This window comes from Nothoprocta perdicaria, unplaced genomic scaffold, assembly GCF_003342845.1.
Source record: "Nothoprocta perdicaria isolate Ctin4 unplaced genomic scaffold, notPer1 scaffold_72, whole genome shotgun sequence".
Taxonomy (NCBI): Eukaryota; Metazoa; Chordata; class Aves; order Tinamiformes; family Tinamidae; genus Nothoprocta; species Nothoprocta perdicaria.
The window spans coordinates 2,778,322-2,794,179 of NW_020455999.1; the positions used below are offsets into that span (position 1 = coordinate 2,778,322).

The 15,858-nt window shown below is 39.4% G+C and overlaps 1 protein-coding gene across 1 annotated transcript in view; it reads left to right on the forward strand.

Annotated features, from left to right (window-relative positions):
- Positions 1-9,796: 9,796 nt before the first annotated feature.
- Positions 9,797-15,858, forward strand: part of MMEL1 (membrane metalloendopeptidase like 1) — a 19,611-nt gene continuing 13,549 nt past the window's right edge. Inside the window, exons 1-6 of the mRNA XM_026051014.1 lie at positions 9,797-9,854; positions 9,988-10,151; positions 13,870-13,929; positions 14,373-14,534; positions 14,967-15,047; positions 15,522-15,617. Coding sequence (XP_025906799.1) covers positions 9,805-9,854; positions 9,988-10,151; positions 13,870-13,929; positions 14,373-14,534; positions 14,967-15,047; positions 15,522-15,617 — 613 coding nt within the window. The 5' untranslated portion in view covers positions 9,797-9,804. The remainder of the gene's footprint in view (positions 9,855-9,987; positions 10,152-13,869; positions 13,930-14,372; positions 14,535-14,966; positions 15,048-15,521; positions 15,618-15,858) is intronic.

Consider the following 15,858-nt stretch of genomic DNA (forward strand, 5'->3'; position numbering starts at 1 on the left):
ATTTGGTTTTGGTGTTTCCAGTGTCTCGTTACTTACTAATTTGCCTTCAAAAAAAAAAAAAAAAAGGGAAGGATGAGAAGCTCATGATAAATATGCAATGGATTACATATCTTTCAATATGGCACATGAAGACCAGAAATAAAAATGTTCAGATAGAAAAACAAAACTGACCAAGAGAGCCATGTGAAGAAGACAGGCTTAAATTGTTGTGCGTTTACCTGAACTTCTCCTTATGAAATAACTGTTTTGTTTGACTAATCTGAATTAATTCTGACATTAGTTCCAATCATGGTAAAGGGAAACATTCAGATAACTTTTTCAGTTTATGAACAATAATCATGTTATCTCCTCTCACTTATTTGTTTTTCTTTTCTACTGCTTAATTTGGTGTCCTTCTTTTTATGAGCTAGTCAAATAGATCACTCTGAAGTATTAGGATACAACATTTTTAATGAGTTTTATATGTGTGAAACATCATGAGTGTTACACTAGTCAAATATTTCCCTTCTGAGTGTAAAGAAGAACCACGCATGTCCTGGTTTGTTGGATTTGGAGTGCTCTGCACCAGTCCAAGCGATCAGTGGTCAGTGCAAATGCAAAGCAAATTGCAGGTCTGTCCCAAGGAACATAGGGGATGTGAAGGATGAGATCCGACAGCAATGAAACATCCAGTGTTGTGACTAATACCATGTTAKGTGGGACGCACAGGCAGCTATGCTCCTCACTTTACATGTGACTTGAAGATGTCTGTGTCTCAGTTTGTCAGAGAAAATAATGAAAATAACAGCCTCAGTAAGGGTGTCCGCAAGAGCCTGCTGAATGGCATCTTTTGCATCCTGGATGTTCCTGGATGAAGGACAGCACAGAAGCATGAAGTGTTCCAAAGGGAATCAATGTGCAAGGTGAATGAGCAAGAGGCCAGACCTGGCGGCTGGAAGCAGCAGCCGTGACTGTCATGTGGTTTCTGTGCAGGCACTCTGCTTCCGTCTGCCACTGCCCATGTGGGGCAGCCCTGGCTATCAGCRTCGCACGTGCTCTCAAGGACATCACCTCATGTTGCCTAAACAGCTTTACCACCTGTATGGACACCTAGACTTAGGGAGCAGCACAAAGGCAGTGTAGATGTACCCAATTTGTATATGTTTCTGTTTCACCTACGCAATGGGAATCTATAGCTTGAATTGGATGCAGTACGTATGTGCTCTTGAAGAGGAAGCAATGAACCGGGACTCAAAATAACAGGTATGTTTCCTTCAACTGACAGCAGCTTCAAGTGAGTCATCATTCACCGTGTTTGTGGAGTGTGCTAAAACAACTATATAGAAAAATAAAAGCTACTGTTGAAAACAAAGATTAAAGCRGCACTGAAGAATACTCTCCTATTCTGATTAGGATGAAAGGGAAAGGACCATTTCCTTATTTCTGATGTTGTTCTCTGAAAAATAAGATTCCAGACCAAAACTTCATTCAGCATCTTTGCAATCAACCTCATAAATAATGACTACATCTTTAACCTTACATCTTTTTATTCTGCAGATACTTCTCCTTATATAATACTGTCTTAGGAACACAAGTAAAAATGATCCTTCTTCCCTTTCAAAGCCAAGTAACTATGATTTTATTACTAGCAACACTGAATAGTACTTTTTGCTTCCATTTTGACATCAGGTTCCTATAGAACAGTTTCCTTTCAAGCAGGAAATCATACCCTTAAATTAATGTTGATTACACTTCCTGAAATTACTTTGATAAGAATAATGATTTTTTTTTTCGATAGCAGTCAACACGTAGGAATTTTCTGTCTTGTGCTAGAATTTTTGAAAGTACTTTTTTATGGCTCTGGATTTTTTTTTTTTTTTTTTTTTTTTTTTTTTTTTTTTTTTGTCTAGAGGAATAAATTTCTTTACAGCTTCATGTCTACATTTCTCTTAATATTTCCTCTTTTAATTGCCATGCTTCTGTATGTTTTCTTTAAAGGATGAACTGCAGTTTATCAAAATTATGGAGGCCTTTCCTACTGCTTTGAGAAGCTCTACACATACTGTATGTAGAGTCAATGGTTGAAGATGTTCAGAGCAGGAACTGCTACTTGAAAGTCTCTTGCATAACACACCACTAGGGCATGTTCCTACAATGTGGTGGTATAAATGTTGCACTGGTACGTTCACATGGGGCAGCACTGTATCAAGAAGCAAATATGGCTAGTGACTGTGTGCTAGTAGTAGAAGTAGTTCCAATTTACTTTGAAACTAGCTTCAAGCTACATTCAGCCCGAGGAAAGATTAAGCACCTGCAATTTATTTAGATGTAAGCTGTGTGCAGACACTACCAAATATGCCCCCTCTGCTGAACTTTGTCCCTTTAAAGTATTCTGCAACCTCAGCAGCACAGTGGTCAGCGGGTAGTGACTACAGTTCATCTGCAGGTAGAGCAGCTGGGAAGAGACTGCCTTGCTGCTCATTGTCACCAGGTTATCAACAAGGAAAGAAAGCTTTGAAATCGTAATTGAGATTGACAAGTAAACTCAATTGGTGTAGAAAGTGTCTTGGCTTTAGAAAGTACTCAGCATTCCTCGCAAGATTATAAAAGGAAAAGTAGATGTGAGAATATTTATAGAACAAATAACAGTTACAAAAGTAAAGTTTCCTGACCTTCTGTTCTGCAGCCCAGCAGGCAAAGAGCAGTTGAGAAATGGCAAATTGGTTAGGACTAAATACTCAACTGGAGACTTCTCACGGAGCTCAAACAGGGCTAAACTTTGAACTTTTGTGTTTTAAAAAGATTTTATTTCCTTCCAACTTACATAACTTTTGTTATTTTTCCCATTTCAGTTACCTATGTGCTGCCAGGTCCTGAGAGAATCTAAATTAGTCAACTTTAGCTTCAGATCAGATGCATTTTTGAAGTTGGCATTTTCCTTAGGGAGTCTCATCCATTGTGCTTTTCAGATTTAGATCACAGTTTCAGATCTAGACCGCAATGAAACTTTGGTCTGAGTTAAAACCATGCAGACCCAGTAACTTCAGTGAGCTTCCTTGTTTCTAAGTGAGGACGCTCTGCTTGACGTGCAGAGGCAGATGTTTCGTTTTAATGACAGCTAATCTAAAAGCCATTTGTTTTACTATCATCTCTCTGGGCAAGATAAACTATGTTATTATTGTACTGCTTCTGCATCAAGCAATTTCCAATTTGCCATGTCTCCAAGAAGTTACTGTTGCCATTAATTTAATGCGTTACGTGAGATTATCCTTGGCATTATAGTCTGCCTTTGGAGTCTCGGTTATTTTAACCACATTTCTGCTCAGCTAGTCTATGGTGGAATCTTTTGGTTTGGTCAGCAATTATTCAAAGACATCTTAAAGAAAAATGGTTTGTTACGTAGAAGGCATAGTTTCCAAAGCTATGAGACCAGGGGGGCTCTTCCTCCCCCMTCCCTCCTCCTCCTCCTGCTACGGCTTCCAGAAACATCTTCTTCATACTCATTCTGTAGGATTCCAGTGAGTGCTGCCAGCCTGCACTTGCATTTTCCTCATCCTTGACATCCCAAGCATAGGACCAGTGATTTATTTTACCACTAAAGTGCTAGGATACAATGCAGTGCAAGAAAGTTTAACCTGCCAGCTTATCTCTGTAATTAGATGTCTCRCCTTCAGCACCTTAAAAATTTGAAGATCCAGCCTGATAATTTCTGTATTCGTATGCTCTCTAAGTGACTCCAGAAAGTCAACAGTTAGAGAAAATAAAGCTAATACAAGCATTTCTCAACAGAGCATAGAGGAAATTAAGAACAATATCTGATAGTAAGTCTGCACATATCATTCTTGAACTGCATCACAGTAAGTGAGGAGAAAATTTAGCATTGGAACCAGAAGGGAATTGTAGGAGGGGGCARGAAACACAGGAGGATGTTAATGATTCCATTMTTTTCCTGTTCTGCATTTCATTATGTCCTTTAGTTGTACTTTCATCTCCAGGTAAGTGTTGTGTATGCCTAGTGCAAGTTAGCAAATATGCTCCTTAAGTGTCACATAGCATCATGTATGGGGATCTGAAGTCATGAGGGAACCACGTTTTTAGATCCAGATCAGCAGTGGATAAAATGAGAAACAGCCAGCAGTTATTATTTTCCTGCTTAAAAGGACCATCTCATGGAGCATCTTGATTGCTTAGAAACCTCAGATGTCATATTATGACACATTCAAGCACAGGTAATATACTCAGTACTTTCTAAAATTAAAATCTTACGGTATTAGGAACACTTCTGAAACTGGATTGTCTGAAACAGGAATGTTTCTTTTAACATAGAGTTTTAATTTATACCTTGATATTTGCTGCTTTTTTGCAATCTTGCCGACCATATGTTTGCAGTTATTTCTTCTTCTGCATCTTCTGTCTGTTCTTGGGCAATAATATCTCCTTACTGAAGAAAATAGGTAATTAATCATCTACGCGCATTGTGTATGCCCACATCATTAATGTGTTTGAATGTTTTAATTGATTGCATTCTCAGCTGTTATGGATGGCTTAAAATGGGAGCTAATACAATCAGTTAAGCCTCCTAATAAACCTGACTGATGACCTGCAATCTGATCACATATCAGGTAGAGGTGTAGAGGAAAAGGCCACAGAATTCACCAGTCAGAATAAGACTGTTGTTTTGAAGGACCCAAATATCAAAAGGAAAACTTCTATGTGATTATAACTTGCAGTGGATCCTGTATCTCAGTCCTGTAACACATGCTTTGGAGCATGTGCTTAAATTTGTTTTGATGCACAAAACAATTGTTTGTTGATTGCTCAAGATCCTCCTAAGAGCTTCACCTATAATCTCTTCTTTCCGAAATACTCTACTAAAAATGCATTGCCTTTTGTGAAATAATTTYCCTAGACTTTTCCAAACTTTCTTAGGGACATCAAGTTATTCAATTCATACGCATTCTAAACAATGTATTAAACAGAAAGAACTGAAGTGTACCATCTGAAGTGGTAAGAGTTCCAGAGGTAACATAGATATGTAGATACATATGGCTATGATTTATATAAACTTTTTTAACTGGTCTGAATCTCTTTCCTTTCTAAAAGAAAATCTTTCAAAAGAAGACTATAAATTGTATATTTTATGGATAATACCACTGAAATTTCTCATATAAGTAGGTGTCTATAGATGAAAATAAAATAAAATGTATTCATTTTGTTTGTAATCCCTCTTCCTATATGGCAGTATAATGCAAAAACTGTACTGAAATTAAATGTAGGAAAAATTAGACATTGCTTTCCAGAAGTCCTCTTGGTAAAGGCACTTGAAAATCACTTGGGAATGAATTCAAGTCTRTCATTGTTAAACTCAGCTTTCCTAAGAAGGAATTGCTTTAATAGAAAAGATATGTCTGAATGCTAAAAGGCTAGGAAATCGTCTCAGCCCATTAAAACCAGCACTGCTTGTGCCTGCTGCACAGCTTTATTTCCAGTTTAGATATAAAAACAGATGATTTCAAGTATGTTGGAAAGGGTTAAGCTCCTTTCTAATGCTCTCTCGTAAGTCTCCAAGCAGAGCATTTAATTCATTGGTCATTCTAAGCTCCCTGTGTGTGAGTGAATGTACAAGGGAAAGAGAAAGGGAGATGTAGACAGAGTGCTTTGCGAAGTACTTGGGGGAAGCCTGTTAAAGAGGACAGAGATAATAACCATTTGTTTCCCACTGCCAGAAAATGTAAACATTCCAATTACTTCCCAGAAACTGCACAGGCCACCTGTCTTCTGCAGCTGAAAATCATTCTTCACAAGACAGAGGTAAGAACTTCTCATTTTCACCTGCTTCTCTGGGCAGAGTGCATGCATTTAGAAATTCACAGCAGGAATCACTGCATGCCTTTTACACTTTCTACCACTACCATCTGATATTTGTTATTCTCATGATGTTCAAAAGATCATTATCTCTGCAGGAGGTTAAGGATGAGTTTTGAACTTTGAGATTTTCTAATCTGTTTTGGAAGTGCATCTACTGCAGATTGTTTACACTACACACATCTAGTAGCCAACCAACAGAAAATATTTGAGCATTGATTTTTTTATATACACTAAGTTTCAAAGACAAGCACATTGTTTTGAGCATTGAGGTTGGTCTGTAGTCTGCATCCACCCACAATGARGCAATGGGCAGCATACAGTCATTGTCCTGGGGTCTTTTATAGCTGGTTGCCCAGGTTTTATGCTGCTTTTTTTAATGTTACTGTATAGGTTCAGACTTCCTTCTGTGTTTRACAGCAGTATCTACTTCTTTAGGCAGACACAGGTGCAGGAGAATCTTTTTTGTTATAGTGTCTTAAATACTGCTTACACTCTGCAGAAAGCAAACACAGAGATTGTGTGATTAGTAAGGACGTTTTACTGACATTTTAGGGATCTGTAGCATTGCGTACCATTTTGGTTACTAAGTGATATTAGTATTGATAGTAAGCCTCTTGGTGTAGGTGAGGTATGCTTTACTGGATTCTGCATTGTGGGGTTTTTGCCTGTGTGAAATCCCTATCTGTGCATAGTGTTTGTGTATGTATATACATTAAAGAGTTAGGAAATGAAGCAGCAAGAACAGAAGGTTTCAGATAATCAGATATCATTTTTCTAGTCCTTTTGCCTGCTTACCTTGCCACCTGACCTATTTCCACCAAGTGACCCCACAGTCCAGAGTTATGTGACAATGCCAGAATGACTAATTCCAGGTATTAAGCACTATGAGTCAGTCTCTAGCCCATATCACACAGCAAATCAGCATTCATGCCTGAGTGCTGAGTTCACTAGAGTATGGGTGGTTTGGATGCAGGATTTGAGGATAAATTCTCCTTGGATTGGGAATTAATTTGCTGTCTCTTCCCATATTCCAAGAGTGGCTGTTATCAGTGTTCAAGCTGGAACAGCTTTTAGGGAAATGATGTTGGATGCTTTATAACCTTTGCTGCGTACATTTGCTTATCAACACTGACAAGCTGGAAAAGGAGGAATGTGCTTTCTACTGCCATTAATTACAAGTAGTTCATACCAAAGGGAAGTCTTTGAGGAACTCCAGAAGTTAGCATTTGTTTAAAGCTCAAGTGGCTGAATAGAATAAACACAGACTGCATCATAATGCCAGATTCTTTTCAGTGGATCAGCAGCCCCACAGGAGGCTTGGCCAGGGTTGTTTTGGCTCATGCACATAGTAATAGATACTAGCCAAAGATACGAGTTACACTGCAAGTAGCAGTGTAGTGCTGTGCAAAGCCAACCCACTAGACCCCCTCAAAACTCTCTGCATTACCCTCCTTTTACAGAAGTGATGACATGATAGAGCTTGCATGCCCATACCACTCTAAMGGCTTTGGATGGCTGTCTGAGAAATCAAGATTTATATGTGACCTTTTGTTTGTATTCAGAGAAAGCAACAAAACTCTGACATGCACAAGTATGTGGGTTTTTTTCTCATATCTTAGTATGAATCAGTTTAAAAGAGGATAGCAAGTGTAGCAGGTAGAGATGGAAAGCTGGTTTCCAAGGTAACCATGCTTAAACCATTTTGTACTAAAAATGATGTCTGCACCACATCGTTTTTTCTGATTGCTCTGGGAAGTTGAGCTGCTTAAACATTTGGATGTAGCTGTGTAACACCTGCAGAAACCCCCAGAGCTCCAGCTGATGAATAATGAACATACTGGCCATGCAACCCCATTATTTTTAGAGTATACAGAGAGTAACAACTATTAGATCACCTATTCAGGTGATTCAGACCACACTGTTACACCAGTACTAAACATAAAATTTTCTTAGAGTAACTCAAATGAGTTGCTGGGAGAGCAGCGTACAGATGGCCACTTTAAGGGACACGAAGGAGACACTGTGCAAAACCTCAGGAGTGGCAGAAAACTAAATAGGTGATACAGACTGATATAATGCTGGTGTGTGGTTCATGATGTACCTCACTGGGCTCAGAGAGCCCATTAGTAGTCAGAATGCTAGCAACAGGTATCCATAGGAAAAAGTAGGAGTAAAGCTCCCAGATTCTCAACCTCTTGATTCTCCATCTATGAAATGGGAAAAATAATGCCTTTCAGTGTGCCATAGATGTGTTAGAAGCATAAATATGTTAAAAACCTAAAAGATGCTTGTCTATTGCAGTATTATAGAGCAGAGCTCTAGGCAGAGCTTCCTTAGAGTCAGCTGCAATGCATAGTGTTAATAAATCTGTTCACACGCATAGGAAAATAACCTTGTGCTAAATGAGGAACTCCCTGAGAAAGATCTTTTAACTCAAWTGAATTGTATAACTCTGACCTTTGAGATAACCTTCCCTTCTGTAGCTATTTTTCACACGTGGGCACCCAGCTTCTGCAAGTGTGGTGAGAACATAGTCTTGTGCATCCATTTTTTCAGACTTTTGTCATCTTAGGCTCTTCTTCAGATGAAGGAATCATAATAACTGCCTTCACACTTGACGAAAGCCTGAGATGTAGCATGACCTGAACCAAAGGCAAACACTCAGTGAGGTTTGGAGGCAGAGCGCAGACTCCAAGAGGAAGCTTGGAGTCCTGGCAGAAGAGACATTTATTGTGTCCTACCACATTCAAGGAAACAGGTCTGTGCTGCGAGTCTTGGAACATTCAGCGTGTGCATTCCCAGTAAACAGGACTGCCGCAAAGAAATCCTACCCTGTCCTTAGCACTTCCTCCCGAGCACACACAGAACTCGGTGTTGATGAAGTGGCCAGGTCAAGAGAGGTATCAGTCTTAAGATTTATATAGTGTTAACTTTGGCAGTGAGTTACACTGGTTTAATAAAGCAGCCTACAGGGAGAAAAACAACCTCCTACTCCCCTCATTACAAAATTAACTCTAGATATGACTACAGATTTAAAATAAAATCAAATAAAAGGAGTGATCACATGCCTGTTTTGCCTTTGCTTTTATTGCCCTTCACAGCTGTTACCCAGTAATATTACAAGTAGCAGCATAAAAGAGGAATTCTGCACAACAATCCATATATCAGTGTATTTTCAAACAAGAAGCTGTTTCCATCTATCTCACCCAAAACCTACCAGCACAGGAGAGGGAGGCAATTTCAATAGTTTTGCGCCTGTCTGACTTCACATTCCTTCTGTGAGCGCAACAGCCAAATAATCTGGTAGCTGAGATTGAGTAGATTTCAGAAAAGCTAAAGGAAACTTAGCAGAAGCTGCAGCAGCAGCTTGTGCTGCTTGCACACTCGGAGTACGTAGCCCTCAGTCTGGCTCGGTAATGCAACCTCTCCTCCCCCTGCTGCTCAGGAGCGTTTGCTTGAAGCTAGGAATTGCGCACAGCTGAGCTCCGAAGTTTGGGCATGGCTCTGGGAAGGCTGAGGAGCTGGAGATCGGAAGCTTCTGCAGATCTGGGAGCTGACACTTATTCTGTGGGTCTCCTGCATTTGAAATCCTGCATCTCTGCTAAGGGCAGAGCAGCCACGGCTTGAAGACCCTGCCTCCTCTTTTGGGATTCTACTGCTGCTAACAGAGCCCAGCAGAGCTACTCGTATCCAGAAAGGAAAAGAGGAAAGTTTTTTGGAACAGCAGGATACTTCTTGAAATTGATACTGCAAAAAGGCAGTCTCTTCCCTCCTTCCCCTTTGGGGACTGGCTTTTGGGACAAAAGGAGTCGCCCAACCTCGTTATGAGACTTTTCCACACCTGCCAAAGAAAGCTCTTGAGGTTACGACACTGCACCACGGAGTCTAGGATAGCGTAGCCCAGAGCATCACCCCAGCAGCACACCCTGAGTGCAGTCAATCYGGTAGGCACTGGACATGGAGAATGAGGTTGGCAAATCTGTGGACAATCAAATGGATAAATACATGTAATAATTTGGAAGTTYTCTTTATCTTTGCTTTTATTCTGCTTCCTTTTTCTCCCTGATTTGTTATGCATTTACCCCTGTATTGATTTAGCTATGCTGTTAATTTTTTCTATTCCTCCCATCCTCATTTTAGAGTTACAATAATGGGCAAATCCGAAAGTCAAATGGATATTGTGGAAAAATCAACCAAATCTGGAAAGCAATCSTGGAGCTTTGTGGCACTCGGTCTGGCTGTCTTGCTGCTCGTCATGACTTGTGCCGCGGTCGCCCTGGTGATCCTGTACGCCAGCAGCAGAGGTAAGGAACCTGCGAGTGATTCCCCTTCTCCCCCTGCAAGCCACATTTCAGGCTTTCTGCAGAGCTGAATTAAAACTACAGGAAGAAGGKGACCACCTATGTGAGGACTTTGCTATCTCTGCCTTGTTAAAGCTCATGTACCGAAATGATTGTGTTGGTTTTTATTTCATTACTAAGTTGTGTAATGTGGGGGGTGGGAGAGGTTAGGATTTCTRTGCATCTTGTTGAATCCAAAGCTGTTTTCACAAAGATTTAAAAAAAAAAAAAAAGGAAATTGCCCTGACCAGACATTGTGTAGGTGTATGTGTGCATGTGTTAGGCTTGAGATTTCCATATTTTGTAAAAGCCTGAATTTAATTATAGCCAGAAGTTGTAAAGCAGCAACTGCTTAGCAGGTCTACATAGGAGATTGCTTGTTACAACATGAAAGCCTTTTTAAAAATGCCAGTGAGCTATGTGAGAGAGAAATACCTTTCCCTATGTTACATGGGGATATTTCAGCTCCAGGTGACACATGGCTCACTGACTTTCACGCCCGTGTCTTGCCAGGGACCTGATAACAATGCAGTTTCTTCTAGGCTTTTCACCCAARTATGGTAACTGGAGAGTTTACTCCCCAAATTAAGTTTTTCAGTAGCATATCAAATGCAAGTCCTATTCTTTCTTTCTGAAGCAATAAACAGGATTGGTAACRATACCTTGCCTCATGCTGCTAATTTCCATGAATGCCTCTTAGTTTCAGAACCTTTTTGAAACACTAAAGAATAAAACTAATGTATTTGAATAGCAAAACAAAACTCCTATGCTATGGATGGACTAAATGTGCTCAGTGCGGCATGTGAAACCAATGGGAGTGAGAGGAGCACAGAGCCTTAGAAGTGGGCAAATATTCAGTCTACTGGTCCTCACCTGAAATTCTGTTTCCATCTCTTAGCTATACTTACAGATAGGCTGTATAATAAATCCTAAGAAAGATTGGGAAAAAAAAAAAAGAAAGAAAGAAAGCCTTTTGTTAATGAATCAGTGTGAAGATACTGGCATCTGGTAGAGAAAGTCTTCTCAAATGAAAAGAAGCCAAATCCAGCAGTTACGTTATTTGCTGCAGTTCTCTGCTCTAAGAGCAGCACGGGCAGTCTGCGATGCTGACAGCACTTCCTCTGCAGCTGAGAACTGTGTGAGAAGCTGATCAAGTGCTGCAAGGTGAAGCTCACACTTGCCTGCTTGATGACAACTGTGGATCTAATTGTTCCAATGTGTGCCATCACCAGCCATCTGTAATCCTCAGAAAGCACAGCGGCAAAATACTAAACACAGTGTAGGTCAGAGACTTTATAGCGTGATCAGCTCATGCTTTTTTGTCTCTAAAAAAAAGATGTAAAGGTAAATGTAAAAAAACAGTAAGGACTTGTATGTTAAAAGGCTTTCAAAAGATGAACTGCTGAAGAAAGGTGGAAAAATGGAAATTAATTTTAAGACAGAAAAAAATATTATAAGTTGGTTGGATCCTGAAATGGTACAGCCTGTGCCCCGAGTATATAGGCTCCCTCTCGACCCATAAACCTAGAATCTCTTCTGCAGACAGGCCTCTGTGGTGGACCTAATATTTATTGAGCCTGCCAAGTAAGATCCCTAGRAGACACTTCTGCCTGTTCTTCAGGCAGTCTTGGAGGGAGGGTGAGAGTGCTGGGAAGGGAGGGCAGTGACAGTGGGGAAGTTGGCTGGGAGTGAACGTTTGACGTGAGAAGAGACAAGTCTCGATTCCCCACGAACTCTTCCACCCAGGTGTTTGCTTTCTGTGTACCAGGGTATTTCAAACTGAAGAAATCGTATTGATTTTTCCCCTGGTATAGATTGATATTTTTATGATTCTCATTAGTGTCAAATATGAGCTCATGCTTCACTGTTACTATGTTATGCTCAGAAGTTTCACATCGCACCATCTAAATTCTGATAGATACTTTTAATATATTTTTATATATTAAAATGTTTTTGTATTTCTAGTTCTAGTTATTTGAGGTTCAAGAGGTAGAGTTACAAAGCTTGAGGCAGTGAGCAAAGTCCCAATAAATACATTGTGAAGTAAAAGAGGCAGTGTTGGTCATATCTCCTATAGAGTCAGGTTGGCTTTGTTCTTTGTCAGGAATGGTACTGAGGCATAAGAGAGATAATTGATAGAAAAACAAAGGAGCCGCTTTTCAAAGTAAACTGAGCCCCTCACCAGCCATTTTTAATTATCTGTTTTTGTGGCAGAGTTTCAGAGCTCTGTATGTGCAACCAGGGTTTCAAAACAGATTTGGCTTCCGTGCTCATGCAGCTCAAATACATTTTCTCAGTCACAATGGCTTTTTGAGTGAGGGCAGTTAGAATCTTACTGACAGCACTGTGGTCCCAGAAACAGGTTATATATTTTCCAGGTATATTAAAGGGAGAACTTTTGATTAAAAAAGCTTCAGAGAAGTTCTCTCTGGTGCCTGAGCAAAGGTGGAAGAAATGTGGCATATTTTTATAGTTAACTCCATTTTGCCCTCTGCTATTTGCCCTTTACGGAGAATTTCAAAATGGATTTGAACTACTCTCTCCTTTTCTGCAAAACTGAATTTCTGCCTTTTTTTGCCTTTTTTTACTAGTGAGTTAAGGACATTTCTCCAAAACATTGCCTTTGTTTCATCTACGCAAAAGTACAAAAAAATCTGTATGTGAAGCTTTGAATCATTGCAACTATTTTGCTCATCCTGAGCTGAGATTGCTAGCTACTAAATCATGCAGTTATTCTAATGCAGTTCTACCCTCACACAACACGACAKCACTGAATTAAAGCCTGAATGTTACATTCCCAATCACAGTGGGGGCTTTTTATGTTGTTTCCACTGAAGAACTTCAAAGCCCTCTTTTCTCCCCTACTGTTTTTTTTTTCTGTGTGAATTACTGTAATCTTGTTTGCTCTCGTGTAAAACATTTGTTTTCATTGGAAGGATTTTTTTTAGTAACTTTTCTGCAAGCATTCTAGTGTAAGGATATTTAAAAAGAAGTTTAAAAACATGCTGATGCTATTGGAGGGTGGTGGTGGAAGAGTTTTTCCTTGTAGACAGATGTCGTGTTCTATCTACGATAAGAGAAGTAGATATTGAACTATTTCGTTTTCAAAAATGGGAAGTTAAAACAGCAAAATTGATTTTCCTATACCCAGAACCAAGGCATACATAAACTTTTAGCTGTGCTGCAAGTCTGTTTTTTTGGTACCTCAAAAAGTGAAAAAAAATTTTTTTTGCTTCAGTTTCATTTTTTTGCCCTAAGGCGAGTACAAAATCAATAACCCAGCTCTGAGCTTTTCTACTCTGTTTATAACTCTCAATCACTGTGGCTCTGAAAAAGCTTGGATGCTTAAAGCATATTGTATGAAAGTTGACATCATACGTTCAATATGTGTCAGAGAGCCTATGGAGAAAGTCAGCAGGAAAACAAACGGTTCCTATCCTTCTTCCAGGTGAGGTGAAGCTCACTGTCAGTACTGTTTTCACAGAAAATTTCCCCATAAATCTGAAAATAAATATCGTCTTTAGAGTTGTCACTGGATCTTTTATTGGCAGTAACATTCATTTGCCTAAAATTAAACAGACCTCTCACTAATGTTGGTGTTTGGCTGTTGGTGAATAGCATGGGCAGGAATTTCTTTCCTAAACAACTAATTTTACCTGCTTTCTTATTGCTCTCCCTGCAGGCACTCGCTATGGCAGCAGTTCAGGCAACATATGCACCACACCTGGATGTGTTACAGCAGGTAATGAATCTTACTATGAATGATTACTGCAGAGGTCATGATTTATATGCTATTAGTTCTGTCTAACTTGAATAACAATAGATTGTGCTCTGAGACTGGAGAAATTTGTAAGGAATGAAACTTTCACTTGGGCCAGATCCATATTATTATTGTCTCATGCAGCAAGAATAGCTGTCCTCTTTTCTTTTCCATTGTATACTGTCTTTGTTGCCATTCAGAGGCTCCCTCTGCAAGCAACATGGTCTCAGTGCAAAAGTCCAGGGTCAGACACTTCCCAGCATCTATAAATTTGAGTAGGATTCTTGGAGTCTTCACAATGAGTCCTATCCAGGATGAGCAGTATATGCAAAATGCCTTCTTGCCAAGCACCTTTTTGGCAGTTTTGGTAATTCAGAGGTTACTTGGCTGTCTGTGGAACTCAGCTCTCTGTTTTTGATGTATAGCTGCTAGAATAATTCAGAATATGGACCCAGCAGCTGAACCTTGCAAGGATTTCTACCAGTATGCCTGTGGGGGCTGGCTCAATCGGCATGTTATCCCAGAAACTAGCTCCAGATACAGCATTTTTGACATCCTGAGAGATGAGCTGGAGATCATCTTGAAAGGTAAGAATGAGGTAACACTTTTTTTGTTGTTGTTGTTGTTTTTGTTTTTTAATCTATTCTTGGGAATAAACTTATCTTTAGTTTCATATATTATCTATTATTTATACTATGTACCACACATACAGAGAAATCTTTTAGTCCTTTAATCTCTCTATCTCTTCCTGCATCAATTTTGTGGAAACATCCTGTTCTCACAAAAATATTAGCCATGGATGCTTTGGTACTGACTTCAGAGGGCACAGGGCAAGCTTTGAGCATGTTCTTCTTGACACTATTTTTCTGTTAATAGCACTTTTAAAGAGCACTCTGATTTCACAATAATTGAAGCCTCAGATAACAAGTGTTTAGCATAGCCCCTGAATTCTCAGTCACTTCTATGGAATGGTGAAAGCTCTCTAGGGCAAAATCTCACTGCAGCTTTTCCTTCCCCAGGTGTGCTGGAGACTTCAGATCAAGGGGACAGAGAGGCATTTCAGAAAGCTAAAATACTTTACAAATCATGCATGAATGAGAGTGAGTCTTTTCTTTTTTGCATTGGTACTCCTGATGAATATTAAACCTACAGCTCAGGCAAAAGTCCAGTCAAGTCTTTCTAACCCACATGGCCTTGCCTGAAAATCTAATCTTCATTCAGGTGAATGAAGACACAGCTATAAGACTTAGTATGTGCATTCTGGAACACAGAAAGGATGGATATTGGTTATCTACCTCTGGTAGCAATGCAAAACCTTTTCTTCTGAATGAAGTGCTCTCCATTTCATTCTTTCCAAAGCCTTTCAATCTAAATCCCTGCTGAAGTGAGCAGAAATGTTTTTCTAAAGACTAGTAGTCTTCAGGAGTAGACAGATGATTTCTTGGTATGAAGATTATTCTCTTATACTCTGATATAACAGATTCATTAGCATATTTAATATGTTAAAGACAAAAAATATTTTTCTTTATCTTTTTCAATTTAACAAGATACAATATTTGACTTTCTTCTCTCAGGTCTTATAGAGCAGCGTGGTTCATTGCCCCTACTGGAGGTCCTAACAATGGTTGGAGATTGGCCAGTGGCTTCTGCAGACTGGAATAACACCAAAGGTAATTCCTCAAAAAAGTTCAGTAGTGCTTAGACAGAACTATTTACTGCACTAACTAGACTGATGTCATTATATTACGTGCTCAGTTTTATTTTTTTCTTGATAAACAGGGTATTGGGCACATTCAGCATAGAGTGACCTGTGTAATTAAGATACTTCATTCATGAGCACTGGACATTTTAAGATGCTTTTAGGAAAAATGAAGTATGAACCTGAAATAAGAAAAAAAAAAAAAAAAAAAA